Source organism: Crocodylus siamensis, chromosome 1 (assembly GCF_052110815.1).
Source record: "Crocodylus siamensis isolate JL-2025a chromosome 1, ASM5211081v1, whole genome shotgun sequence".
NCBI lineage: Eukaryota > Metazoa > Chordata > Crocodylia > Crocodylidae > Crocodylus > Crocodylus siamensis.
The window spans coordinates 345,681,895-345,707,503 of NC_143395.1; the positions used below are offsets into that span (position 1 = coordinate 345,681,895).

A 25,609-nucleotide genomic window follows, 5' to 3' on the forward strand; every position below is an offset into this window, starting at 1 on the left:
TTCATTCTTGCAAATGTAACACACTGAAAGAGAGTTCAGCTAAGGAGTATCAATCAGAGTTATATTGCTTTCTGTGAAAAAAAAAGAAAAGAAACTAGAATTTCAATGTCTTCTCATCATAAATTGAGCATGTCATTTATCTGATGACCTAAAAAAGCTAAGATTAGTTTTTGTGAAGGAGAGGCCAGGCGTGACAAAAATCTCAGTTGTTTTGTTAAGTCTCATTTGGAGCTCTGTCTGCTTTCTGTCTTTCAAACAGTATTTTTATGCATAAAGAGCACTGTCAATAGAACTCAGTGGATAGTGGGGTAATGTGGATAATGTATGAATGCTTTGGTAAAATAAGCTAAATTTACTTCACCAGATTCTCCTCACTTCTGTATTTATAGAGGGTTTTTTAGTAGATATCCTTACAACAATTTTTTTTCTGATATGTTTATGTGTGGAAACAAAGAGATGGTTGGGGTTTACCTTAAGACAGACATTTCTAGAAAAGGAAATTTAGTTGTGTGAAAATATACTGAAGTAACCATTTACTTTATGGCATTATTGAGGTAATAGGATGCATAGAGAGAAAGGGTGCCAGTGCATAGAGAGATTGGATTAGGAAAGAAGGATAGTAATGTAGAGAATAGACAAGGAAAAAAGAATATGTATGGCCCAACTTCAGAGATTTTGCAGTGGATTAAGAGTTTTACACCTCTTTGAAAGGTGTCTGGGTAATTTAACAAGGTTCTAGTTCACCCAAAGGTGAGCTAGTGTTAAAATAGCCTTGTCCTTTTGTCTGTAGGAAATAGTTTGGACCACAAGAACAACAAGGACAAACAGCATTTAGTAAGACATGAGCACAGGATACTGTATTCATGAGGAAAGGGTGTTTAAAGAATGCCTGGAAGAGAACAAAATAGGGGAATTTGTAGAAAGAAAGAAAAATTGTATCTTTGTTCACTTCAGTGAAGGAGGCAAAGTCTGTTCTCTCTCAAACTTGATACTCAAAATCTTTGATAAACATAGAAAAGTAGGACTGGAAAAAGACCTTGATGTGTCAATTAGTTCAAACCCCTGTTCAACACAGGGTCATCCCTATCCAACCATCCCATACAAGTCCTTGTCTAATCTATTCCTAGAACTACATAATTAACCTTGTTTCATAGCTACAAGGTGTATTACCCAAACTAGATGCCCCTTGCAGCATTGCTTGCTTGAAAATCTAATGAGCCAATTTTTGCTTGAGATCACATTTTATTGCACTTCAAGAGTTTCACAAAACTTTTGTATACACAAAATCCTGAAACATATCACACTTTCTTACTATAAGAGCTTTACAACACTTCCATATGCACAACATTCGTGGTTTTGTTACTCAAGTCAGCAGTCACTACAAATTGGATGTGTTCTGGGTGGGAGATTCTGGAAGTGGCCTCATATAGTTGTCCATGGGTGAAGACAGAATCCAGAAGGAACACTTCTACTCTTAGAGTTGTTGTATTTCCAGTTGCTCCTGATCACTAAGCTGAAGATATATCTCTATCTCTATCTCTATCTCTTTAGATCTCTATCTCTATATGTGTCTACCTCTATATATCACAGTGAGGCTTCATACTTACTAATGGAGATGGCATGCAGCATTCATAATAGTATAGATACACAAAGAACACCCTGACTTGCCACAGGTAAAGAGCCTTTGTTATCCCATCATTACAAGGGTCATTAAAATGTTTCAAGAGATTCAAGGAAAAGGGCCCTTCCCCCCCCCCGCCTTCCTGCCAATTGCAGAGGAAGACAGGATTATCTCTGATCCACGCTACCTAGTAGCTACCTAGTTCCTATTCCATTAAGGTATGACCACTCCTTACACATTGGCCTCCCAAGTTGAATTCCTCCAGTATCCTAGGATCTCTCACCTCCCTGCCCATAGAGAAGGGTAGAAGCCTCCCCTGACCCCTTACCTACCAGCACTGGCTCCTGGCATGCTGCCTGCCCTGCACCAGGGCGAGTGCTGCCAGAGAATCTCTGTGGAGGACCCAGACTCTAGTTGCCTCAGGGCATGCTCCAGGACCATGCCCTGCCCCACATTTTTTGTCTGTGGGTTTTTTTAACCCCTGGATATCCAGGGGTCTATTTTTGCCCCCACACTGCAAATTTACAGTGGCGGGACATTTTCTCATTCCTGCACATTTTCTTGTTCCTGCATGTGCCTCTTCCAGCATCTCAAAGGAGTCTGGACATGACCAGGGAGTTCAAATCTACTTCTTTTACACCATCTTTTACCACCAAGGAAAATGTACTCAATGGTAGAATTGTGGGGTTGCAAATGAACCTCAACAATCACCTAGTTCTACTTCATACTGGAAGCTAGGCTAGATTGCAGACCCCATACTACTTTCCTCTTGAAATTATGTTACTGTGCAGAAAGAAATCTAGGATTCCCAGAGCAAAAAGGAATTTTTCTCTATAGCTATTGGGCAGAGCAGCCACCTAAGAAAGGATCACACTTTGGCACCATTCAGTCCTGTTTGCTGTTCTCAGTGAGACTTAGGTAGGAACTAAGCATTTACTAGCTCACCTTTCTAGACATGCAAAGCAGCAACACTGTAAGTCCATAGGACAAACAGAGAAGTATTCTGCCACTGTTGGTAAAACTTTGCTACTGTACAGCACAGAAGCAATTGCACAACCATGGGTGTACAAATGGTGCAAGAGACCTTTATCTTACCTTCTGCAGGGGGTGGTAGTAAGGATTCTGGAATGGAGAAAAAAGGAATACTTTACCTTCCTCCCAGCCCTCTGCACATTTTCTCTAGTTGTTCCAGCAGTAGGGAGAGCAGAGAAGAAGTGGTAGCACATGGTGCCCAGGCAATGATGGTACACAGTGCAGGAAGAGCTTCTGGAGGCTTGCTGCTGTGGGGAAGGATTTTTTGGCTCCCAAAAATGAATATTTAAATGGCCACTTGATACACATTGTGGCAAAAAAGGAGTTGTGCATCCTGTTACAGTGAACCTCCAGTTCCTGCACCTTGTACTGCCACCACCACCCAGGGTGCAGAGCTTGCCAGATATGCCTACAAAGAAGGCAAGAGAAATGAAACCAGAAGAAGCATAGGGGTTAAGGCTCTTTCTTGTGAAATGGTGACTGAATTCTCAGATTATATATGTAATTGAACCCATGTGCACCCCTTCAGAACTAAAGAAGGTGTCAGGTAAGCTTAGGCATCGCTCAGGTTGGGGGTTGGGAGAGAAAGAGAACATCTTCCCCGCCCCCCCCCCCCCGCCACCCACTAAGTTTCCTGTAGTATGGTACATAAAGCCCTTCTCAGGAAGATATGGATTCCTAATCCCTAGGCAGAGAAATGAACCATTTGGAATACCGAGCTGTTGGGTAAGAGGAGGGAAGTTGGCATCACAAACTCCTTCTATTTTTAAGAAAAGGTCTTAATCACCTAATCCAGGGGTTAGAGGCTGCGTAACCTTAGAGGCAGAAAGACCTCACCATCAGTTTAGGGCAAACCAAATACATAAGATACAACACTCTCTTCAATGTTTCCTACAAGTTAATTTTGTAGGTAAATGTAGTAGGTTTTTTGGATCCCATTTTTGGGTATGTAACTCTTCCAGAGCATTATACAGTGGGCCTGGGGCCTAATTTGAGTTTTGAGAATATTGGTAAGCACCTAAAAAGTAGATATGACAATTTATGGTATATATGGTAAGTAGTATATTATGCAAAGTCCCTCTTGCAGACCTAAACCAATATGACTGAAGTGACAGGAGAAGGACTCTAATGAGTAACGAACAGAATACTAAGCACAGCATATGAGGGATCTAATGACTGAAATTGATTCACATAAAATATTTGTCAAACATCTCAGATTTACAAATTAAACATTTTGAAGCGCTCCAAAGCATTAAAATGGGGGAAATGCATCAAATAAAACATTTGCTATGTATAGTCTGCCCAGCTACAATTGCCAATATATTTTGATAATCTACTTTACTTTATATCCCATAGACATCAAAATAAATATGGGCAGAAAAGTAAGTATTCATACCACAGTTAAATGCTCCATCAAAGCTAAAGGAAAGATTTTCATTAAAGTGTTCTAAGAAGTTAAGATTGAAAGGGAATCTATGAAAGGGGGTGCAAGTTCATTAGTTTTCTTCTAACTAAAAGAAATGTTTGATGGTTTTAAGATGAAAATAATTGGCTAAGCTGACAGGACAAGCAGAGATGAAGAATAGCACAATCAAAGTAGCCAAAGCACAGAAAATAAGCCCATCTGATACTCCTTGTTAGTGACAGTGAACAGAGTTTTGTACAGCTCTAAGTCATATCTACCTTTGATTTTCTCATCAGGGACATCTAGCTATTTTGGTAATTATAAGACTTTGAAGTTTAACAACTGAAAACTACAAGTGATGCTACAACAGTCATCTCTCTGCAATCCTGTTGATTTCACCAAGCACATACTCCATATTACAGTTTCTATTTCAGTAATTTGTTTGTTTGTTTTTTCCCCGTGCATTGACTGATAACCTTTCTGTGTGTGTACAAGGGGAATATTTTGCTTCCCAAATTGACACAGAAAAACATTCTGTTAAATATATGGATTTGTGTACACTTCAGTGTTAATGGAGGAATGAGGAAATTCACAGAATTTGGTAAGTTTTCAAGTTCAAGTGAAATGAAAATTTTAAAAATGCTAAAAATTATTCCTGTTTTATGAATTGAGAAAATGAGGCAGCTTGAAGATTCTCTTTTGTAATATTATTATTCATTATAATAATAATATTAATACATATAATAATACTAATAGTTGAATACTAATACTTCTTATAGGGTTTCAAGAGATAAATATGAAGTAGAAAATTATTCCTCAGAATAACTCTGTGAAGTAGAAAAGTAGTGTTCCCTTTCTTACATTGGAAAATGGAGATAAGCCTAATTCCATTCCCATTAAAGCCAATGACAAACGTGTATTTGACTTGCAAGGTTTAGCCTTGATCCAGAATGAAATTAGGGCCATAGGTAAATCCAAAGGTAAATTTTGGATTTTAGTCATCAAATGCATGTTTTAGATGCCTGGTTGGAAAACCTGAATTTCAAGGCCAACCTTTAGGATATTAGATGTCCTTTTAAGAACCTACTTCAGGCACGTAGGATGAAAAATGTTGGTATTGTTGATATGAAAAGAATACACAGCATGTCTGTTACTAACATAAGAGTTCTTTTTAGCTTTTTACTTTTGTGCTCATATTGCTGGACCCAGGACTGGCCTTATGGGTGGGTGACTACCTGGGGCACCATGGTTAGGGGTATGCCCCCCCACACACACACCCTGCCTCCATCTACCCACCAGACTGTGCCCCACTCCCCTTCCTGCCAGCCTTTGCCTGCAGCAGCACTGTGATAATTTGGGTGGTGGGGGGAAGTTGGCTGATTGCAGGGCTCAGCATCATGAGGCATGACAACCTGCTGGACAGGGCAGAACAGGTGGGCTGCGAGCAGCACCTACTGCCCCACACCTGTAACTGGCTGTACAAGCAGTACTGCTGCCCAAGTCAGCAGCACCACTCTTCGTATTCCTGCTGCTCATCATCATGGGCATCTGTTTGGCACTGCTCACTATCTTCTCTGCCTTAGGGCTAGTAAGAGATAAGCTCCACCAATTACTCCCCACCCCTCTTCTGCCCTTGTCCTGTTTGGCTACCATGAGGAGTTGCCATGAGGAAGCAAATCTCCTGATCCAGCACAGCAGCTTCCCCCTGTGTTTTATTTCTGAAACTTTCATTAATACTACTACGTACTTAAATTCAAAGGAAGGGTGCCAAAATAAAAGTTTGCCCAGGTTGCCATTTTCCTTAAAGCCAGCTGTGACTGGACTTTCCATGTGATGGTATTTGGTGACTTTCAGTGAGGTCCTCAAGTCACTTTCACATCACATGAAACCTACTGGCTCACTACAAAATTACAGTTAAGGTAATAGAACTGTAAGTGAGAAAAAGCTCAAGGCTGAAAGCAACAAAATAGAAAAATAAAACTTTGCAAGTAACTGGGCATATCTACACCTGCATTAATGCATTCTAATTACAGCTCATTAAGTTTAGTACCTGTAATAACAGGCTCTAACTTAATGTGCCATAATAAGCACTACTGTGCAGTAGCAATGGTGCATGTCTTTTAGGTGTTGCTAATATGTAGTAGACTAACTCTACTGTGCACTGATGCATTAGCTCAGCTTTTGCCATGCCGTGCTAATGCACAGTAGAATTAGTCTACTGCAATTTAGTGTCTCGTGCAGATGCACCCACTGAGAAGTTTAATACAATTGCTGTCTGAGAACTCTAAGCAATATTTGAAAAGTAATATTTTTTCCATGCTGATTCAGCACTGGCAGATTTTTTGTTTTAGAAGGAAGACAAAACACCATGAACTGCTGTCATTAAGGAGAGAAATTCTGATTTAAATATAAGGGAAACTAAAAGTCTAATTAAGCAGAAGTCCTATCCATGAATTATCACTGAACTTAATTTAGTTCCTTGACAAACAATTATTAACTGCCGGGTTCATTAGAGGCAGGTCCTGTCAGACCAACCTGGTGGCCTTCTATGACCAGGTCACCAAATCCTTAAATGCAGGGGTAGCAGTGGATGTAGTCTTTCTGGACTTTAGGAAGGCCTTTGACACTGTCTTTCACCCTATTCTCATTAAAAAAAAAACTAGGGGACTGTGGTGTCAACACCTACACAGTCAATTGGATCACTAACTGGCTGGAGAGCCACACCCAAAGAGCGGTGGTGGACGGCTCCTATTCGACCCGGAGGGATGTGGGCAGTGGGCTTCTGCAGGGCTCAGTCCATTGGCCACGCACTGTTCAACATCTTCATCAGCAACTTGGACAAGGGGGTAAAAAGCACCCTGTTCAAATTTGCAGATGACACTACGATGTGGGGGGAAGTGGGCATTCTAGAAGGGAGAGACAGGCTGCAATTGGATCTGGACAGGCTACAGGGGTGGGTGGATGAGAACAGGATGGGTTTCAACACTGACAAGTGCAAGGTACTACACGTGAGGAGGAAGAACCAGCAGCATACCTACAGGCTGGGGAACTCTCTTCTCGCATCAGTGCAGAGGCAGAAAAGGATCTTGGAGTCATCATTGATACCAAAATGAACACGGGCCGGCAGTGTGGGGATGTGGTCAGGAAGGCCAACCGTACCTTGTCATACATCCACAGATGCATCTCAAGCAGGTCCAAGGAGGTGATCCTCCCCCTCTATGCGGCACTGGTCAGGCCACAGTTGGAGTACTGAGTCCAGTTCTGGGTGCTGCACTTCAGGAGGGATGTGGACAACATGGAGAGGGTCCAGAGGAGAGCCACACACATGATCAGGGGGCAGGAGGGCAGGCCCTACGAGGAAAGGCTAAGGGACCTAAACCTGTTCAGCCTCCACAAGAGAAGGCTGAGGGGGGATCTAGTGGCCATTTACAAACTAGTCAGAGGGGACCATCAGGCATTGGGGGAGTCCCTGTTCCCCTGAGCACTGCCAGGAGTGACCAGGAATACCAGTCACAAGCTGGCAGAGGGTAGATTCAGACTAGACATCAGGAGGTGCTAATTCACTGTCAGGGTGGCTAGGATCTGGAACCAAGTTCCAAGAAAAGTGGTGCTGGCTCTTACCCTGGGGATCTTTAAGAGGAGGTTAGACCTTGCTGGGGTCGTTTGACCCCAGTACTCTTTCCTGCCATGGCAGGGGGTCGGACTTGATGATCTGCTCAGGTCCCTTCCGACCTTACCAATTATGACACTAGGAAACTATAACTGAATTTCCTGATCTGATTAAGTAGAAACATGCAATATATTCCTTTGTCATGCAGGGAAAGGTTAGATATAAAGAATGGTGAAGTATAGAAGAATTTTGGAAATCAGAAAAATATAAGCTTGCAAATGTTCATATAGAAACTTCATTTTCCAAAGAGAACTTTTAATTTTTCCATTATTTCTTAAATGGCTGAACTTCATATTATGCAGATGAAAGTTAACACAATAAGAGAGTTAGGTTGTATAGGCCAACTCACAAAACCTATGTGCTAGCACAAGGAAATGTAAGAGGAGGAGCATAATGCCAGTGTTGATACTTTGTTGTCTGAAGTGTCTGTGGAGGCACTTGGACTGGAGCATTGACGTGATGGAGTCATTTTCTCAACCACTGCTAGAGGTGGCCAGGATTTAAAAAAAAAACAAAAAAAAAAGTTGTGTCAGCAAATACTGATTCTAAAAAACAAAACAGTTACTACAAAAGTACCAGTTTTGATACAGTTTTTATTAGTAATGATTTCTTAACTCCAAGATAGTATTTCTGGTCAGAGAAATACATACTAAAATAGGAAATACACTAGTGATAGTATTTCCTAGAGTTCTGGGAATTGGGGGAAAAGATTCAGGTTCTTGTGACTGACTGAATCTTCCACACCTTACAGGAACAGAACTTAACCAGGCTAGTTTTTATTCTAGTCCCTTATTCAGTTTTACTTTCTCTTTCTTTAACTATCGCTTTTTTCTGTAAAAAAACATGTTGAAATATCCCTATTTTACTGCACTGCAGAATGGGAAAAGTTTTGCTGGGTAAAACAAAGTGTTTCAGCTGGGTAAAAAAAATTAGTATGCTAAGTGCATTAGAAATATAGCAGAACTAGTTCAGAAGGGGATGCAAGCTGCAACAGAAAATACATATGATTTTGTAGGGAATAATAAGCAAACAAGGACTAAATATAAGGTAACCATATAGGACAGTGTAAAATCCAGGACACTAGCCTCCACAACCCAACCTGCCTCTAGTGTCAGCAGTGAGGTCAGGACAGGGTGGTGTGGTGCAGCCTTGGTATTACTTGCTAAGACAGTCAATGGCACATTAATGATCCATTGTTCTTTACTTTATAGGTGTTAACAATCATCTCCCCTTTTTAATGGTAATTCCACTAATCAATATAACCTAGTTTAGGGCATTTTTTCTGTTTTTTAGGGCTTTCTGTTTCCCAGCTTGTGCTGGTCCACTTCCCCACCCCATGTCCAAGACACTTGTTTTAATTTTCACTGGGACCAGCCTGTGAAATCTAGGATTGCCAAACCAGGACATATTGTCACTCCAACTAATAGTGACTCTAAATCCAGCACAAAATAGAGAACTATCTATATAATCCTATAGAAATATTAGCCTTTGTTTCCTAGTCTGTTGTTGTAGTTAGTGTCGTTTTTATAACCTGGATCCAGACACTGCCTCATAAAATATTACCTGACTTTTCTAAATAGAATAATATTATCATAAATTGGAAGAACAAAAATATATATCCAACATAAATATTTTAAACAATGGCATATTAGTAACTTTTGATAATTATAAAATGATTTGAAGAGGCAAGCTGTCAATACAAATTAGAAAAAAAAATACTCAAATTTATTTGGAACCTCTTTATGACTTTTACAATTAGATGTTTGTCATCTTTTCTCAGAGTTTTATAAAATTGGAATACAAAGTTGTTTTTCTGTCTTTCTTTCCCCTCCTAGATACAGTGCTGTTTATTAGATGTCAGTTGTTTCCCCATAAAAGCAGTGTTATAAATTATATTGTTCTTCTCAGAACCTTGAGACTCTCTTGGATAAAATTAACTTGAAGAACTTTATTTGCAGATATCCTGATTCCAGGGAAAGTTGAATTTTAGACCATTAAGCCAGTGTGATGATTTTTTTGTAGATTAGGACAAAAGCTTTCTATTTAACAGATTAGCAATGATGAAAAATCTGTGTGTATTGGATTATATTTTTGTATCATTTTCATATTTATAGAGTATTTTAAACTAATTGTCTTGTGAAACAGCATTTCCAATTCTAGAGAAAAAGATACCAAAACCTAGAAATAATGGACATAAGGAAGACAAAAATCCTCTTTCTACAAGCCAAAAGGAAAGAACCTAAGAGCAAACCTACATGGCGTAGATTTGTGGCTGGTGTCATCAATTTTTACAAACTATAGTAATGAACATAAGACTGACATATTGTATAAGTAGCTTGTGCCAACTCCATGACTCTAACAAATTGTATTACAGCAGTGCTTCTTCCTCATAGCATAGCAAAAGAAAATGTGCATATGGCAGGAAGAGGGGAAAAAAAATATAGCAAATAGGATACCAAATCCTATATTTGGGTAATGAAGTTAGCACTTAGTTGTAAGAGCTTAAAAGCAGACTCTGGTATTGATATATAACTAGAATTAGTTAGATCAGAGCTGTCCAACAACTTAAAAGCCAGGGGGCACATGCCATCCAATTTGTGCTCTTCCACCCCCACACACAGCTGTGCTGAATGGGTCCTTCAGGAGGCCATTAGCCCCTCCAAGCCTTAGGTGCCATGTATCCCCTTCCTATCCCGTTGTACCCTCACCCCACCCACAGTGGTAGAGACAAGAAGCAGAAGTTGAGGCAAAGCTGGGAGACCCTCCACAGCAGTAACAGGAATGATGAGGGGAGCAGCACCCAGACTGGAACCCCGGAGGTCACAAGTTATCTTCTCTCAGGCTAGTTTCAGCCCATGGGCCACTAGCTGGACAGCCATTTGTTAGACAACTTTTGTTTATAATAGACTTAGATACATTTTGACATGCTTTTCTATTACACAAAAAATGATATCCACATGATATCGATATAATGTTTAAAAACAGTAAGTCTTGGCATTAACTTTAGTAGACATGATAAATAATTAGGAAATGAAAAGTAATTTAATATAATTATCTTTGCTTGCATGTAGAAGAAAAAGTTGATAGCTGTTAGTCAATTTTTTTGTGATTACATTCTGGTAAATTAAAAGGTTTCAGGAAGAGAATATCGGATTGGTTTAGCTGTCCAAAATGGATAATAAAGTATCTTGCATGAGAAGGCATTTTTTTTTCTTTTTAACTGCTGTCTTAGCTAGTAATTACTGCAATTTACAGTCCTTGACAGAGTCATCTCAAACTGTTATGGTTTAAAGCTAAATTATAATTTCTATCAAAATAAAATAATCAGACTCTATAAAGAAGTAATAGAGTATCTTTTTCAGTCTTAACAGTTGTAATTTTGGAGATCAAAATAATTTAGGTTTGTATTCATTCTCATTTCAAAGATGTGGCAGCTGATAGTTCTCAATGTTATTAGTTGGTTTGGTGATGTTCAGTACTTACAAAAATCAAACTCTGGGGCAACAAACAAAATATATCCCATTGAATGAGACCAATTAAATAATTCTATTTCTAGCAATACATTCTTCATAGAAATACTGAAAAACATTTCTAATGGAAAACTATGGAAGTATTGAATAACTTCCCTACTGCTTGTCTATTGTACACAAGATGGGGAATGGACCAAGTAAACTAATGGACCAAAGAGAAGATAGCAGAAGTAGTTACAACTTTTTTTTGTTCCATTTTTTCCCCATGCCTGTCTTCTGCAGGCACTCTGCTGTTGTGGTTCAGTGCTTGAATCCTTGTTTACCATGTGGGTTACCCAGGTTCCATCTCTGGATGTGCATATAACTACAGCCATCAAGACACAAAATGTCCAAACTCAGTCAGATGTTTGAATTTTGTCTCAATGGTCTAATGAGGTGTTGGAAAGTCTGGGAAGCCTCTACTCCTCCATACTCCTTCCTAGGTGTACTTGTTGAAGGTCTGGATAACATCTCCCACATGCCCCAGGATCCAGAGGGATCAATAATTGCTTACTAATTCCTAAGGCATTGCATAGTTCCATTCAAAGACAAGGACTGTAAGGACAGATAGAGACTGGCTCCTCTGAAAACTGTTGTTCTACTAGTGCTTGGTTATTTCTTTCCCTTACCATTTTTCTCTGAGACTTTGTTCTTGACCACAGTGGGGGGTTTTTTGGTTTGTTTGATTTTATTTTTCCACCCACTTAGTTTCTCTGAAGTATTTTGATGAGAAGTGTCATGTTTTGTGTTAGGAATGTATAAAATATGTGGATTCTGATGGTTTAAATATAAGGTTTATTGATCCTGGTGACAGTGAAGATGTGTTCGCAGGTTTTACATAACTTGTTTAGACAGGTAGTTATTCTGTTTCATATTTCTTCACCAGGAAAGAGTTTGCTTCCTGTGATGATTTCAGTGATGTTAAGGCCCATTTTGAAAGCAGTTGAATGGGTATTAGGAAAATTTCTGTTGTTAATTCTTATAAACTCTTACTGCTCTTTGTTAAAACAGAAGAATTACATTTGAATTAATCTAATCATGCCATATATTTTTTTTAGTTTATGTTGTTTGGTCTGGAGTTAGCATAAGTTTAAAGACATATCTTGTGTTCCTTCCTCTCCCTATCCCTTTCCCTGTTCATCACATAGTCCTGACTTCTTGTATTTCACATTGCTTAAGAACTACAATCTCCAGCTTGCACATATAGTCTATCATCACTAACTTATTTATTTATTTTAAGACTTGTTACACACTCAGTACATTGCAATTCTCAGCAGTTCTGCATAATCTGTTCTACTTAAATTACTGTATTTTAAAACCAGTAAACTAGTATGTGTCTCTTTAAGGAGGCAGCAAGGCGGTATAAAGAAAGTGTGTATGATAAACTTATTTGCACGGTCTGAGTACAAATATTCAAGTTAGGGGGAGGTTAGATTAAATTAAAAATAGACATCTGATCCAAGATAAATCATGATGGGAGATAGAGGAGGGAGCTTAGTGGGATGGGGAGACAGGCAGGCTCCAATGAAGATGGGGGGCCTGCAGAGTGATTGGGGGAAGGCAGGTTCTGTGGGAGAGATTGGGGAATCAGGGGGGAGAGTGAGGTCCACAGAGGGATTAGAGAGGCATGTGGGGTTCTGCAGGTGGGATTAGGGAGATAGGGAGAGCAGATGGCATCCGCAGGAGGGATCAGGGGCAAGTAGTCTGTAGGAGGGGTCAGGAATCCTGGAGGCAAGTGACATCCCTGGGGGTGTTTAGGGGGGCAGGTGGAATCCAAGGGGCTCACGGGGTCCACAGTGGGCCTGGGGGATGGGAGGACTCTCTTCCCCACCTCTTGGGGACAAGGGCTATTTTTAGGCCCCCAACCCCCAAATTAACAAACCCCACTGCCTACCTAGTGAACCAACATCCCTATCCCTCCTGCCCATCCCCGCACCCCAATTTAATTGCTCAGCTCCCAGCACTGTCAAACAGTTTGGGAGTGGCTTGCTGGATTGGGGGGGTGGTTAGCAGGCTGTTGGCAGGGAGTTAAAAATAGCTCAGTGCCAGGGATGGAGTGGGATACATGCAGCCCCAAGTCTGGGGCCAGTGGCTGGCTTTCCCAGGCCTGGGGCTGTAGTGGGAACTGTATAGAAATTCAGGACAAATGAGTCTAAAAATGGCCAACTTGATCTAAATTACATATACCTCAGAGGTAGGATTAAATTAGATCATGTCAGCCATTTTTAGACTGATCTAATTCTCCTGCACTTCAATACAGTTTGCACTTAGATCCACCTAACTAGTGTAAGGTCCATACCTAGTTGAACTAGGTTAGATCGGGTGGCTATTTTTAATGCAATCTAACCTCCCTGTGACCTCCTCAAATGCCTGTATGCAGCCTTAGTGAGAAGGCATGTGAGGCAGATTTTGTTAGCTGAGGTGGATGGTATCAGGCCACAAAATACATCAAGGCAACAAGGGAAGATCATATTAAAAAGTTGGGATAGGCAAAGATATGATAAGGTGGAAGGAGACTGTGCAAGATAGGAGGAGATGAAAGCCTATAGTTAAGGCAGTTTTAGGCCCTTGAGGCTTCTGAGACCGGAAAGAAAGTACAGATTAAAAAAAATAACTAAATCTTCACATATCAACAGGATAGTCATGAGTTCATGTGTGAAAAGAAGGGGAATTGATAGTTCAGTGAGTTTGCTATTTGTAAAAATAAAACCCAGTTTAACAGTGAATGTATGGAGTGACATTTTACTTTATTAGTGAAACCAGAAATGAATAGGAACATAACATAAATGTGTGAGAAATTACAATCTGAATGTCTGATATTTTTGTAATTGTATACTAGTCGTCCAGGATTGAAACACTCTGGCTCCAGTAGGAAAAATCTTAATGCTGGTACAGATGTTCAGAAGAAATTTATAGTTCAAATAGTTCGAAATAGATACTTAGTTTTTCCTGAAAAATATGTGTACACAAATAGCAAAGTGCATACAAAAACTAAATAAGAAAAACCATTCTTATCCAAATGTCAGATTATCAAAACTGTTTCTTTTCCCTGAATCTGAGATCTTTGTAAAAAAACAAATTTCCTTCATCTGATTCTGTAATCATCCAAAGATTTCAAATATCTTTTGACCTGGAAATATTAACAAGCCAGGTGATTATACAAACAAAGAATTGTTCATATATGATTAACTATTTTTTCTTCTAAGTCATACATTTGAAATTCAATATAAAAATACCTTTTTAATAAGCAGACCAATATTTTATATGTGTAACCTAGATACCTCCATTTTGACAATTTTCGCATGCTACCATGTCCTAATATCATTTTAAACATGCTTACTAATTTGTGCAATCTGATTCACTGGTCATCCATTTTCTACGAATATTGATGGCAACTGCTATGGGAATTGCAGAGAAGCTGTCACATAATCAATGTAAATCCAGTAGGAAGTGGAATAACTATTCTTTTCTGTTTCATTGTTTCTAATAATATAAATGAGATAAGCAGCAATCCAGAAAAATCAGGGAGATACTTTCATGAGTAGGTAAATAATTTATATATAAAGAATTTGAATGTATCTTTGGGATTGACAATGCAAAATATTATAAAAGGTAGACAAAAGTAGACAAATCTAAGATACTACTATATTTTAGATAGTATGACAGTTTTATATTTCCACTGGAAGCTGTTAACAAGTCAATGCCTAACCAATTACTAAGCTCCTATGTACAAGAGTACAGTATTTGCATAGGTTAGACACAGATGTTGCCTATGTGCCACCATAAAAATGTTTATGATGGCACAAAGGCCAAGCAAGCAGACATATATGTCCCTTGTCATGCCAAAAATTGTGGCAGCAACAATGGGAGCAACAAATGCCAAAACTTGTGGTAGCAACAATAGCTAGCATACATTTCTGCTGGGTTGGGGTTTTTTGTTTGTTTGTTTGGTGGACACATTTGGTTTGGGGCAGGAAATTCTAGAACAGGCAGGATCAGACCCGTGAAACCCCAGGAGCACCTGTCAGCATTGCAGAGGCATTCTCAGAATTTCCTGGCACAGGACATGCATATTGGACAGCTTCATCCTGACTCAGTGTGCCAATGTAAATAGGAGAACCCTGGGTTTCCTGGCAAGGGATCCCCCCAGGACTGCATATTTCACTGATATGCCCCAACTTGGGGCATGCCTCTGCAAACAGGGGGATTCTGGGGGCACAACAGCATGATACACACACCTGGAAAATCCCTTGCCAGGGAATCCCTGAGTGCGCCTCTGTGGGTGGTGAAACCCAGGGTTCCCCCTTTTGCAGAGACATGTCCCAAGTGTTCTCCCACAGGATGGGGGCCCTTCTTCTCCTTCAAGTGACAGGGGTCTGACCCTGAAGGACAATGGGCAACGTCTGTGTCACAGGGCGGGGACCCAGGAGCGGCCGTGATCTCTCCTGGCACCCCTACCATGCCAAGTTAACTATCCAGCACCCTCGTTCTTGTCTGCCACGTCTTTGATGGTTCCATATTTTATAAGGGAGGCTGCCTTCTGTCCCCTTGCACACGGTGCTCTTATTTATTCTGGCCCTTGCTTCCCTAGATTGATTAGGTGCTCTCAGCCTTATGGGCTATGCATGGCTCCTACCACCCCTAATACCATGCCCCAAGCCTCTCAGATGTTCCGGACGATGTTAGGTCTAACTATCCTTATTATGCTTGCCCCTCTGAGCCCTTGCCCTCTCCTGGGGCTCCTCACCGTGTGCTCGCCCCCCCCCGGGGCTCCTTACCATGTGCTCCCCCCCCCCCCCCAGGGCTTCTCAGTGTGCGCTCACCCCCCCCCCGGGGCTTCCTCTCAATGCGCTCGTCCCCCTCCTGGGGCTTCCTCTCAATGCGCTTGCCCCCCTCCTGGGGCTTCCTCTCAATGCGGTCACACCCACGCCCGCACTGGGGTCTTGCTTGCGCTCACACAATCGGGGCTCAAGCGGCCTCAGCCTTACCTGGCCCCAGACCCCCTTCTCTGGGTCTTGCACCCCACTGGGGCCTTTCGCCTGCACCCACACTGGGCTTCTCCTGATACTGCCCCCACTGGGGCTGGAGTCGGGACACCCCAAAATGCAGCGCCACTCTCCGGCACCAAACTGCTGTGCCTTATCTGGCACCAGACTGCTGCGCCCTCCCTGGCACCAGGAACCCCCATGCTACTGGGGAGTTCCTATGAGGCCTCCTCCAACCCCTACAGCCTCACCTGGTCCTCTGGTGTAACAACAAACAAAAACCATCAGCCAATTGGCCCCAACTCAAACGCTAGCATCCTGGCTTAAAACATAAACCTGAAGCCCTCTGGCTCATCATCATTTCCATCCCTGCCAGGGCTCCTCTGCCTGGTATTCTTACCCATGAACTGCTCAGGTCCTTAGGCCTCCCACTTCTGCCTACTCCTGGCAGAGCTCTCTCCTTCACAGCTGCCAGAAGGGAACTACCTTCTTCCCCTGCCCAAGCTGTTTATATGGGCCAGGCCCTGCCCCCTTCCAGTCAGCTGACCTCTGAGGTTGCCCTGGCAACCCACACCTGTCCTTCATTAGGAGCAGGCACTTCAGTGCCCTGTGACGGTCTGTTTTGCCCAATGATGTGGATCATTTGGTGATGCCCTTTTATAACAATATACTTTGAATTGGAAGCACCTGCCATATACAATATACCTTGGGGTAGTTACTGTTTTAAATACAACTTTCTGTATTTAATAATCCATAGAAGTAGACATCCGTCTGTCTCACGAGACAGCAGAAATACTCTGAGACATCAGGTCGCTGAACATAATCCTCAACTGAAAGATAAAGCCAAGGTGGAGGGACCTCTCCTGGATGCAAAAGTCTGGGCAGCATATATGGAGACAGTGAGCTGCCCACACCATAAACTGTTGCAGATACATACAAATATTTAAAACATATTAGCTTAGAATGAGTGTTTTCTATAAAAAGTGATTCATTTTGTAAGTTACTTTTAATCAATAATGTTAACCTTCTCTACTTCTACAGTACTAATTATTTAGAAATGATGGAATTACTGGTTCATGTCTGTGTCATTCACAGATATTGGCTGACCTAGAAAACCATGCACTGTTTAAGGATGACTTGGAATGCCAGAAACTGATTTTGGAAGCCATGAAATATCATCTTTTACCAGAGAGAAGAACTCTAATGCAAAGTCCAAGGACAAAACCTAGAAAATCTACAGTTGGGACACTGTATGCTGTTGGAGGAATGGATAACAACAAAGGTATAGGATGATAATTTTTCTATAAATAGGTTATGTTTTGTATCTGTAACTGTATGTTTAGCTTAATATCAAATAGGGAAATACTTTTCTGTTCCAAGCTTTTGGAATCTATATCAAGCAAAGATAGCTCCTAAGACTTGTGGCCTATGTTAACTCACCAAAGGAAAATACTCCTTTTTTTAACTAATGAAGAATACATACTTTCCAGTATGGGGATCTCAAATGGGAAAATAATTCAGATTACTAAATTTATCCTCATAACTGACACTGAGACTCTGTGAATGTTATTTGGCAATTCTCTTTAATTTAATTCTCAGAGTGAACTCTTCCCTTTATAAATGCTGCCACACAATTGTTTTCTATAATCATTTATGGGTTAAAATATTCTTTCACCATTTAATAATCCTTTCCCATTTTTAATATAAAATTATTAATCCATGATTAATGAATTCTTGTGGAGTCTAATCATGGAGGTTACAATTTCCTAAAACTATTTTAATTAAATATTTAATGTGGAAAATTTGGAAAACCATATTTGGTTGGAGCAAAATATTCTGGGATTTTGGTGAATTCTTTAAGAATAGTACTTCATGCTTTTAAAATGGGCAAAGCAGTCAATATGATGTGCTGCTTTTGAAACCAAAGATATTGATGCAATAAGAGTTATTGTATAAAACCTAGAAGTGTTAGAGAGACATTGTAGCCATGGATTATCCAAGAATCAATGATTTCTTCAGGCAATATCTTTTATTTGGCTAACTGTATAGTTTAATTTGAGATAAGCTTCCAAATGCTTGAAATACTTCTTCATTGCATTCTCCTTCTTCCATTCAAAAGCTTGTCTGACTCTATCCCAACTATGCAGGTGGTCTAATAAATGATATCACCCGAAGAAATCAAGGGTATTTCATTAGAGAATCTGTCATTTTTTAGTTTAGAATTAGAGATGAGTTTTAAATTTCACTACAACAAACCCACACTATCTTCATCTCCAGTAAATATTTAGGCTAAAAGAGTCTAAAATCAATATATATAAAAATATTAACTGGAATCTAAGAATAAGCAACTTATAAACAATTAAAAGAGGATATAAATATAAGGAAAAAATTAGAGTTCATTTTATTTTAGAAAGCAAAATCACTTTCACAAAATCTACATAACTTCAGGACGATTGAAATATTTTTTCTTTTTCTTAAATAGCTGTACAGATATTTATTTCATAGGTTATCTGTTAGAAGGAGGTGGAATTAAGAAAATTATTTGCCCTTACATGTCAATGCACTGTCAACACAATGCAGATTCACAACATCATGGAACATTTTGGAGGTAATCTGGGCTATGCTTAATATAAAACACTATTGTAATGAAATGTATTAAATAAATCTAGGACAAATCTGAGTTGACAGTTTGAAAGAAAGTAAATGTACCTCTTTTATGCCCCACATAGTCTTCATGGAATATGTCTAAGGTATGTTATAAATTAGATATTAAGCAAACAATTCCAATTAGAACTATGAAGGATGTTGGAATGTACCAGAGGATAGGATGGTATCTTTTAAGCTTTACCATAGGATCCAAGCTTGTACCAATGGATAGAATGGTATCTGGTAAGCTTTTAAAAAAGTAGAACATCTGGATGGCATTCCTCAGCTAATTAAGAACTCATTTTTCAGGTTGTGTATGTGTGTGCTTTCAACATCAGGTTTGTTTTGTCTCTTTAAATATAATATAATCTACATTAATATAATTTTAGAACCAGGTTGGGCAGTGCCCCAGCTTCTACTGTACAGTATTATCTTTTTTCTTTCTTTCTTTTGTTTTTTGGTTATAAGGATATAATCTTGGTGTCACTGAATCCTGAGAACAAAAGTAAATCCTGCAGCTTCCTCAATGGCAGATAGTGGAGTGAAAGTATAAGGATATATATTGGGAAACTACTGTTCTCTGAGGACATATAAGATTTAATGGCTTTCCATTTTATTCTTAAGAGCATTCCACCTAAAGAGCAGATGTGTGCCTGATTGTGCATTATGATGTGTGCCTGATTGCATAATCAGCTTGCAAGTATTACTGGGGCTTCTGCAGAACATTTTCCCATGAGAAGTTGTTTCAAGATTTTGCACATTGGGGAATTTTAGAAGTTTTTATATTTCACAGTTAAGTTTCAAACAAGTGTAAAGGAATTACAGTTCCACTTCTCACTGAACTTTGGTGAGGATTTTAACTTAACTCTGATAGTTGCCTTTGAAAATCTTAGCTTCATTTTTGTTTTCAACAGTTTCATGCATTTGCATGCAGATTGTGCATTAGAACATTCCTGTGTTTAGTTATAAACCCCACTACTAGTATGTTGTATTGTTCTGCGATACACTGAATCTCAGTGCATCTGAGTGTACCTGTACTCAACAAATGGTGTAATTTTGGGAAATTAAAGGACAATGCTGTGTTTTACATATCTTGACTGTGGAGAGGATTAGGGATTGCCATTTCTGGTCCAGTTGGATTAGAAACAATAAGCTAGCTAATATGCTTCCTCTATGACTCCAAAGTTTCTTTTATTTCTAATAGCTCTTGTCTATAAATCCTCAGGTCTATCTACTTCCTCTAAAATTAAACAAGTAATATTGTTGCAACATCATTCTTTACTTTCCCTATCAACTTCAATTTTAACTTTTTCATTTCCCATGAGCAGTGTTGGAGGGTCTCAATGGCAACATACTGCCTCTGACCTAGTGGCTTGGGGCCTTTGATTTAAAAAAACATTTGCGTTCTTTGGAGAAATGGTGTCATTGGACCTTGTGTTGAGAGCAAATTCAGGCCTGGATCATGGAGCTCTGTTAAGTGGGTCGGCAGATGACATTTACCTGACCCACCCTCTGCAGAGTGATGTCCGCTACCTGCAGAGGCCCTGGAATAGAGTGCCGTCTGCACACCCAAGTGCTGAGTGCAGAGCCTGAGTGAATGGGGTGCACTACGCATATAAAAAGGGGCTCTGATTGACAGGTCGGGGCGTGTGAGACTGTGGGTGTGCGGTATGGCTGGACTGAGAGCTTGACTAAGAGGTCTGTGTGCATTTTTGGGGTGTGGACAGGCTCCAAGAGATTGGAGGAAGGTGTTTGCTGAAGGAATTGGTGGTTGCATTGCTAGGGTGAGAGACTAGAGTGAGAGATAGGATAGAGTGACTGATTTCTTTGCCTGGTGCACTATGGAGGCACACCATGGTAATTTTCAGTGACCTGTGAGGCTCCATCGATCTCCCCTCTCCATTGCGGTGAACCATCGCTGGAGGTAGATAGGGTTGGCTCTCCACGTTTCTTTCCCCTCGGGTGTGTGTATCACATAAAGCAGCGGCCCTCTATTTCCTATTGTAAGTATCACTCATTCCTTTTCTCCCTCACTCTTGTCCTGGTTGTGGGTTACTCCTTGTTTGTGAGGGGAAGATAAGTCCTACTGAGCAGTTGCCTGAGGAGCAGACTATGTTCAGGAGACCACAGGCAGGGACATGAGCCTAATAAAGTTTTCCTTCTCCCTCAATAAAGTCTACCTCATCCTTGAGTACATATTATATTGTTGTATTGGTAAGGGTCATTATGGGAACCAGGTGCATATATGTGTTACCTATCTATTGTTCGTTGTGATTTAATAAACCATTTTATTTGTATACTTTTAGCAGTTCTCTTAGTGATTATTAATTAAAACCGGTGATCGATATGGACAGTGCGAAGACCCACCATATCTTTCTGGGGAGAGATCCAAGAGGAAGCAGCAGTTTGGGCCTGCTTTATAGTTTGGTCCAAAAGAGTGATCTTTCTCCCCCAACACTTGAGCTTTATGAACTCAAAGTGATCAATTAGTCATGAGCACATTAATTTCATAGATTTCATAGATATTAAGGCTGGAAGGGACCTTGGAAGATCATCAAGTCCAGCCCCTGCCTGAAGGGCAGAAAGTCAGCTGGGGTCATAGGATCCCAGCAAGATAAGCATCCAGTTTGCTCTTGAAGGTGTTTAATATAGGTGCTTGAACCACCTCTGATGACAGGCTATTCCAGACCTTGGGGGTTCAGACAGTAAAGAAATTCTTCCTTATGTCCAGCCTGAAATGGTCTTGCAGTAGTTTATAACCATATGATCTCATCATCCCTTGGGGCGCTCTGGTGAACAAACATTCCCCCACATACTGGTGGTCACCCCTGATAAACTTAAAAGAGCCTGAACCTGCGCTTTTCCAAGCTAAAGAGCCCCATGGCTCTCAGCCTGTTGTCGTAAGGTCAATTTTCCTGACCTCTGATCAAGCACGTGGCTCTTCTCTGGACTCTGTCAAGCTTCTCCACATCCTTTTTTAATTGTGGAGCCCAAAACTGGATGCAGTACTCCAGCTGCAGCCTCCCCAAGGCTGAGTACAAGGGGAGAATGACGTCCTGGGATTTGCTTGAGACGCATCTATGGATGCAAGCCAACATTTTGGTCACTTTACTAGCTCCAGCATCACATTGAAGGCTCATGTTTATCTTGTGGTCAATGATGACCCCCAAGTCTCTTTCTCTCGCAGTGCTAGCCAGCGTAGCATTGCCAAGTCTATAAAGATGCTGCAGATTTTTCCTCCCAAGGTAGAGAACCTTGCATTTTTCAGTGTTAAACACCATCAGGTTCTTGTCTTGATGGTGTTAAGGATGTCAGAAACAGATTAGGGGAAGTTCAAAGTACTGCAGACAGATGATAAAGCACAGGTTTGTTTCAACACAGCAATAAGAACTTCTGTAGATAGGCCATTCATGGGAATGAAAGCTACCTCACAAAATTCTAGGTGTGGTGGAGGAGGAGTCTTCTGAAGCAAGGTTCTCTGCCAGTGAGTTCAGGTTTTATTTATTCAAGTCTGGGTCAACTACCTGTGTTGGCTGCCTGGGGATATTGGATTCAGGTCACATGGGTCATTGATACTCAAATAGCTGTAGAATGTAGATCAGTAGAGGCCAACTTGCTTGGCAGGCATGCAACAACATACTTCCTGTTGCCATTCTGATTCCTTTCTCCTGCCCAATCTGTTGCTCTACTTTTTGCTCCCTGTCCTGTACTCCTTGCCCAATCTGTTGCTCTTTCTGCTTTCTGCCCAACTGTTGCTGTGCTACCTGTCCCCTCCTTATCTGCCATGTGCCACATACTGAGGCTGCTATTGCCACTTGTGGCATGGATTACACAGGTTGGCCAACCCTTGTGGAGATTATGCTTCTTCATAAGAATCAGTTGCATGGTATGAATGAGTTAATTTTAGTATCTATCTAGCTATGATCTATCTAGCTTTTTTAAGAGCAAGGGATTAAGTCATGCAAGTCTGGTGTGTTGATCTGCACTCTTATGTATCAAGTCAAATGTGTATTATCAACTTCCCTGGTGGTTCACATGTGGGGTTTGGATAAGGCAATCCTAAATGGGCAGGATGATGTTCATCTGGCACTCTCTGGAAGGCACAAAGCAGACACTAAAAATGATTACTGTAAATCAGTGTGAAAGGGAACTGGAATTTAGTAGGAATTAATTATCATGACAAAAACATTTTTGGGGCATACAAGGCTACCCATAGACTAGTATAATGGGGAGTTTCCAGATTAGGAAGGCCCACAGATATGCACTGAAAAGCTGGGTAATGACCACCAACATTTTATACTGAATCTTTGAGGGGGTTTTTTCACCAAATATATTTTTATCACACATTTAGGAGAAAGTTGACACCCTCTGGTTATCCTCCTAGCAATGGGGAGGAGGCAGCCAAGCTAATTGCTGGCATTTTTTGGTGACAAATATCGAGAGAAGATACTCATTATCACTTCATAGTACTCATTCTGTTCCCTGATAAATGAAAGTTAAAACTGAGTTAAGGGATACTATCTCCTTTCTTAATGGGTGTGGAACTCGTACTGTCTGGGACAGTGGACAAACACTAGCCTTCTTTAGCTGCTCAGCCCTTGGATTTAGGTTTAATAGGGGTCCCAGCAGTAGGAGGGATGGCAGCAACCCTCAAATCAGTGGACATAAGAGAAACCACTGCATGAGCTATTGCTAGATATTTCCTAAATGCATTAATTTAATAAAATTATGGTCTTACTGAAATCAGAGAAATAGGGCATGATGGGACTTCAGGAACCTGTTCAAAGCAGAATTATCTTTGTCTAAACTATCCCATAAAAATATTGGTATAACTTCCTCTTAAAACTTCTAGTGATTGAAACTCTACAACCACTAGCAATAATCTGTTTCAATGCTTAACTCCTTAGGATATGATCTGATCCCTGATCCCCAAAACTGCACTTCCTGCCACATTACATGTACAAGGCAAGAGGCATGACTGGAATCAAGGATCGGGTCTCAGTCTCACCCTACTGCTTTCACTCTACCAGCAGGTAACAAGCCAGGTTCCCCATGCATCCAGCTTGAAGCACCAGTCAGCCTACTGGCACTCCCAGCCTCAGGAAGTGTACTGGAGCCAAAGGCTAAAATGTGCCTCTGAGCCTCAGGAGTGTATTGGAGTTAAAGACTCCAGTGTACTCTCAGTGCTAGAAGCCCCAATCAGATGATTGCCCTTCTTGTAACCTGGGTTCAATTCACTGAGGCAGAAGCCACTTTTACAAAGAAGTTTCTTTATTCCTGCTAACAGCACGCAGACTGAGCCATCAGACTTTGTTTCTCCAGCTCTGTCTCTCTGCCTAGCTCTTAAAGGTATACAATCCTCACATCTCTCCTTTCCAAGTAAAGTCATAAGCCATTTTAACTAATAACTATATATCTATATCTATATATCTATGTTTGTTTAGCAGCTTTTTTACTATTTTGATAGCATTTTATATAAGTCCATTAGACTGTGGACATCTTGGGTTAAAAGTAATGTGTAAAGCTACATTCCTTTGCAAAGCACTTGAACTCATACCCATCAAATTGTGGTCCATTGCCAGACCTGACCTGCACGTGGTATGCCATGTATGACAAAGATAGTTTGTATGTTTTCTGTTATATACTTCAAAGCACTTTTCTCCAGTCTTGCTACTTCTAGATAGTGCGAGTAATAGTCTAAAATCAATACGTACTTATTTAGTACTGCTGATGCCTTATGATCACTGCATTTGTGAACAGATCTTTGGACTGGGGGTCAGCTCTTCCTCTGCTTCCACTACTACTGGATGTTTTGCTTGACTATATCTGTATTTTTGTGAGGTTGAATATGCTTAATATACTGTTTTAATATCCATATTTATTTGTGGCCTGTACAGTGTTTTTCTAGCCTTGCTTTTGCATTTCTTTATACCCAAGTGTCCTTCATGTATCCTCGGTAACATATCCAGATGTAAAACTTCAGGAACAATAAGCCTGTCATTTCTAAACAGGAGCCCATATTTTACTGACAGCTCTGCTTCAAACAGGTGATAAGGACGGGGTATGTACCTTGCAGGCCATTCTGCATTAATGGCTTGTATTACTATTTGTAAAGCCAAATCTTGTACCATGACATCTGGAAGTACAGTTCATATTTTATCAGAAACTGGGCACATTTTCTGTAACAAATTGACATGAACAATGTCTAACTCTGGGTTGGGTTCTATTTCTGTTCTGTCAAAAGCTTTGGACACAATATCCATCACTACTAACTCTTTCCCTAGTTTTTATTCTAATCTTAAATCATATAACTGAAATTGAAAGAATAGTCTTTGTAATCTCAGAGGTTTGCCACTAAGGCCTCTTTTTGCTATTGCCAGCCATGGCCTCTGATCTATTTTGATATCAGTCTCCCATAAAGAAAGACATAGAACTTTTTACATTTATGCACCGGAGCAAAAATCTCTTTTTCAATTTCAATAACTGGTGTTACTGCGCAGTACTGTTGCCACATCGTTTTTTTTCCCAGCACTACTGTGCAATAGTGTGGCATCATGGTTAGTATCTGGCAGCACTACCGCATGGTATTAATGAGCTACAGCACACTACCTTGTTGCTAGTGCACCATAGCATCTCACCTAGATGTTCCCACTGACATTTAGTTTTAGTTAAAGCCGTGGAAGCATATGATCTGGATATTCAGTACTCCCCATACTTTTGCATGAGTGCTGTCCCAAAACT

At 40.5% G+C, this 25,609-nt stretch overlaps 1 protein-coding gene across 2 annotated transcripts in view; it reads left to right on the plus strand.

The window, feature by feature from the left end:
* Positions 1-25,609, plus strand: part of KLHL1 (kelch like family member 1) — a 489,325-nt gene that overhangs the window by 296,119 nt on the left and 167,597 nt on the right. For both annotated transcript variants that reach the window (XM_090024576.1, XM_090024581.1), the window contains one exon: positions 17,318-17,504. In XM_090024576.1, the coding sequence (XP_089880702.1) occupies positions 17,318-17,504 (187 nt within the window). The remainder of the gene's footprint in view (positions 1-17,317; positions 17,505-25,609) is intronic.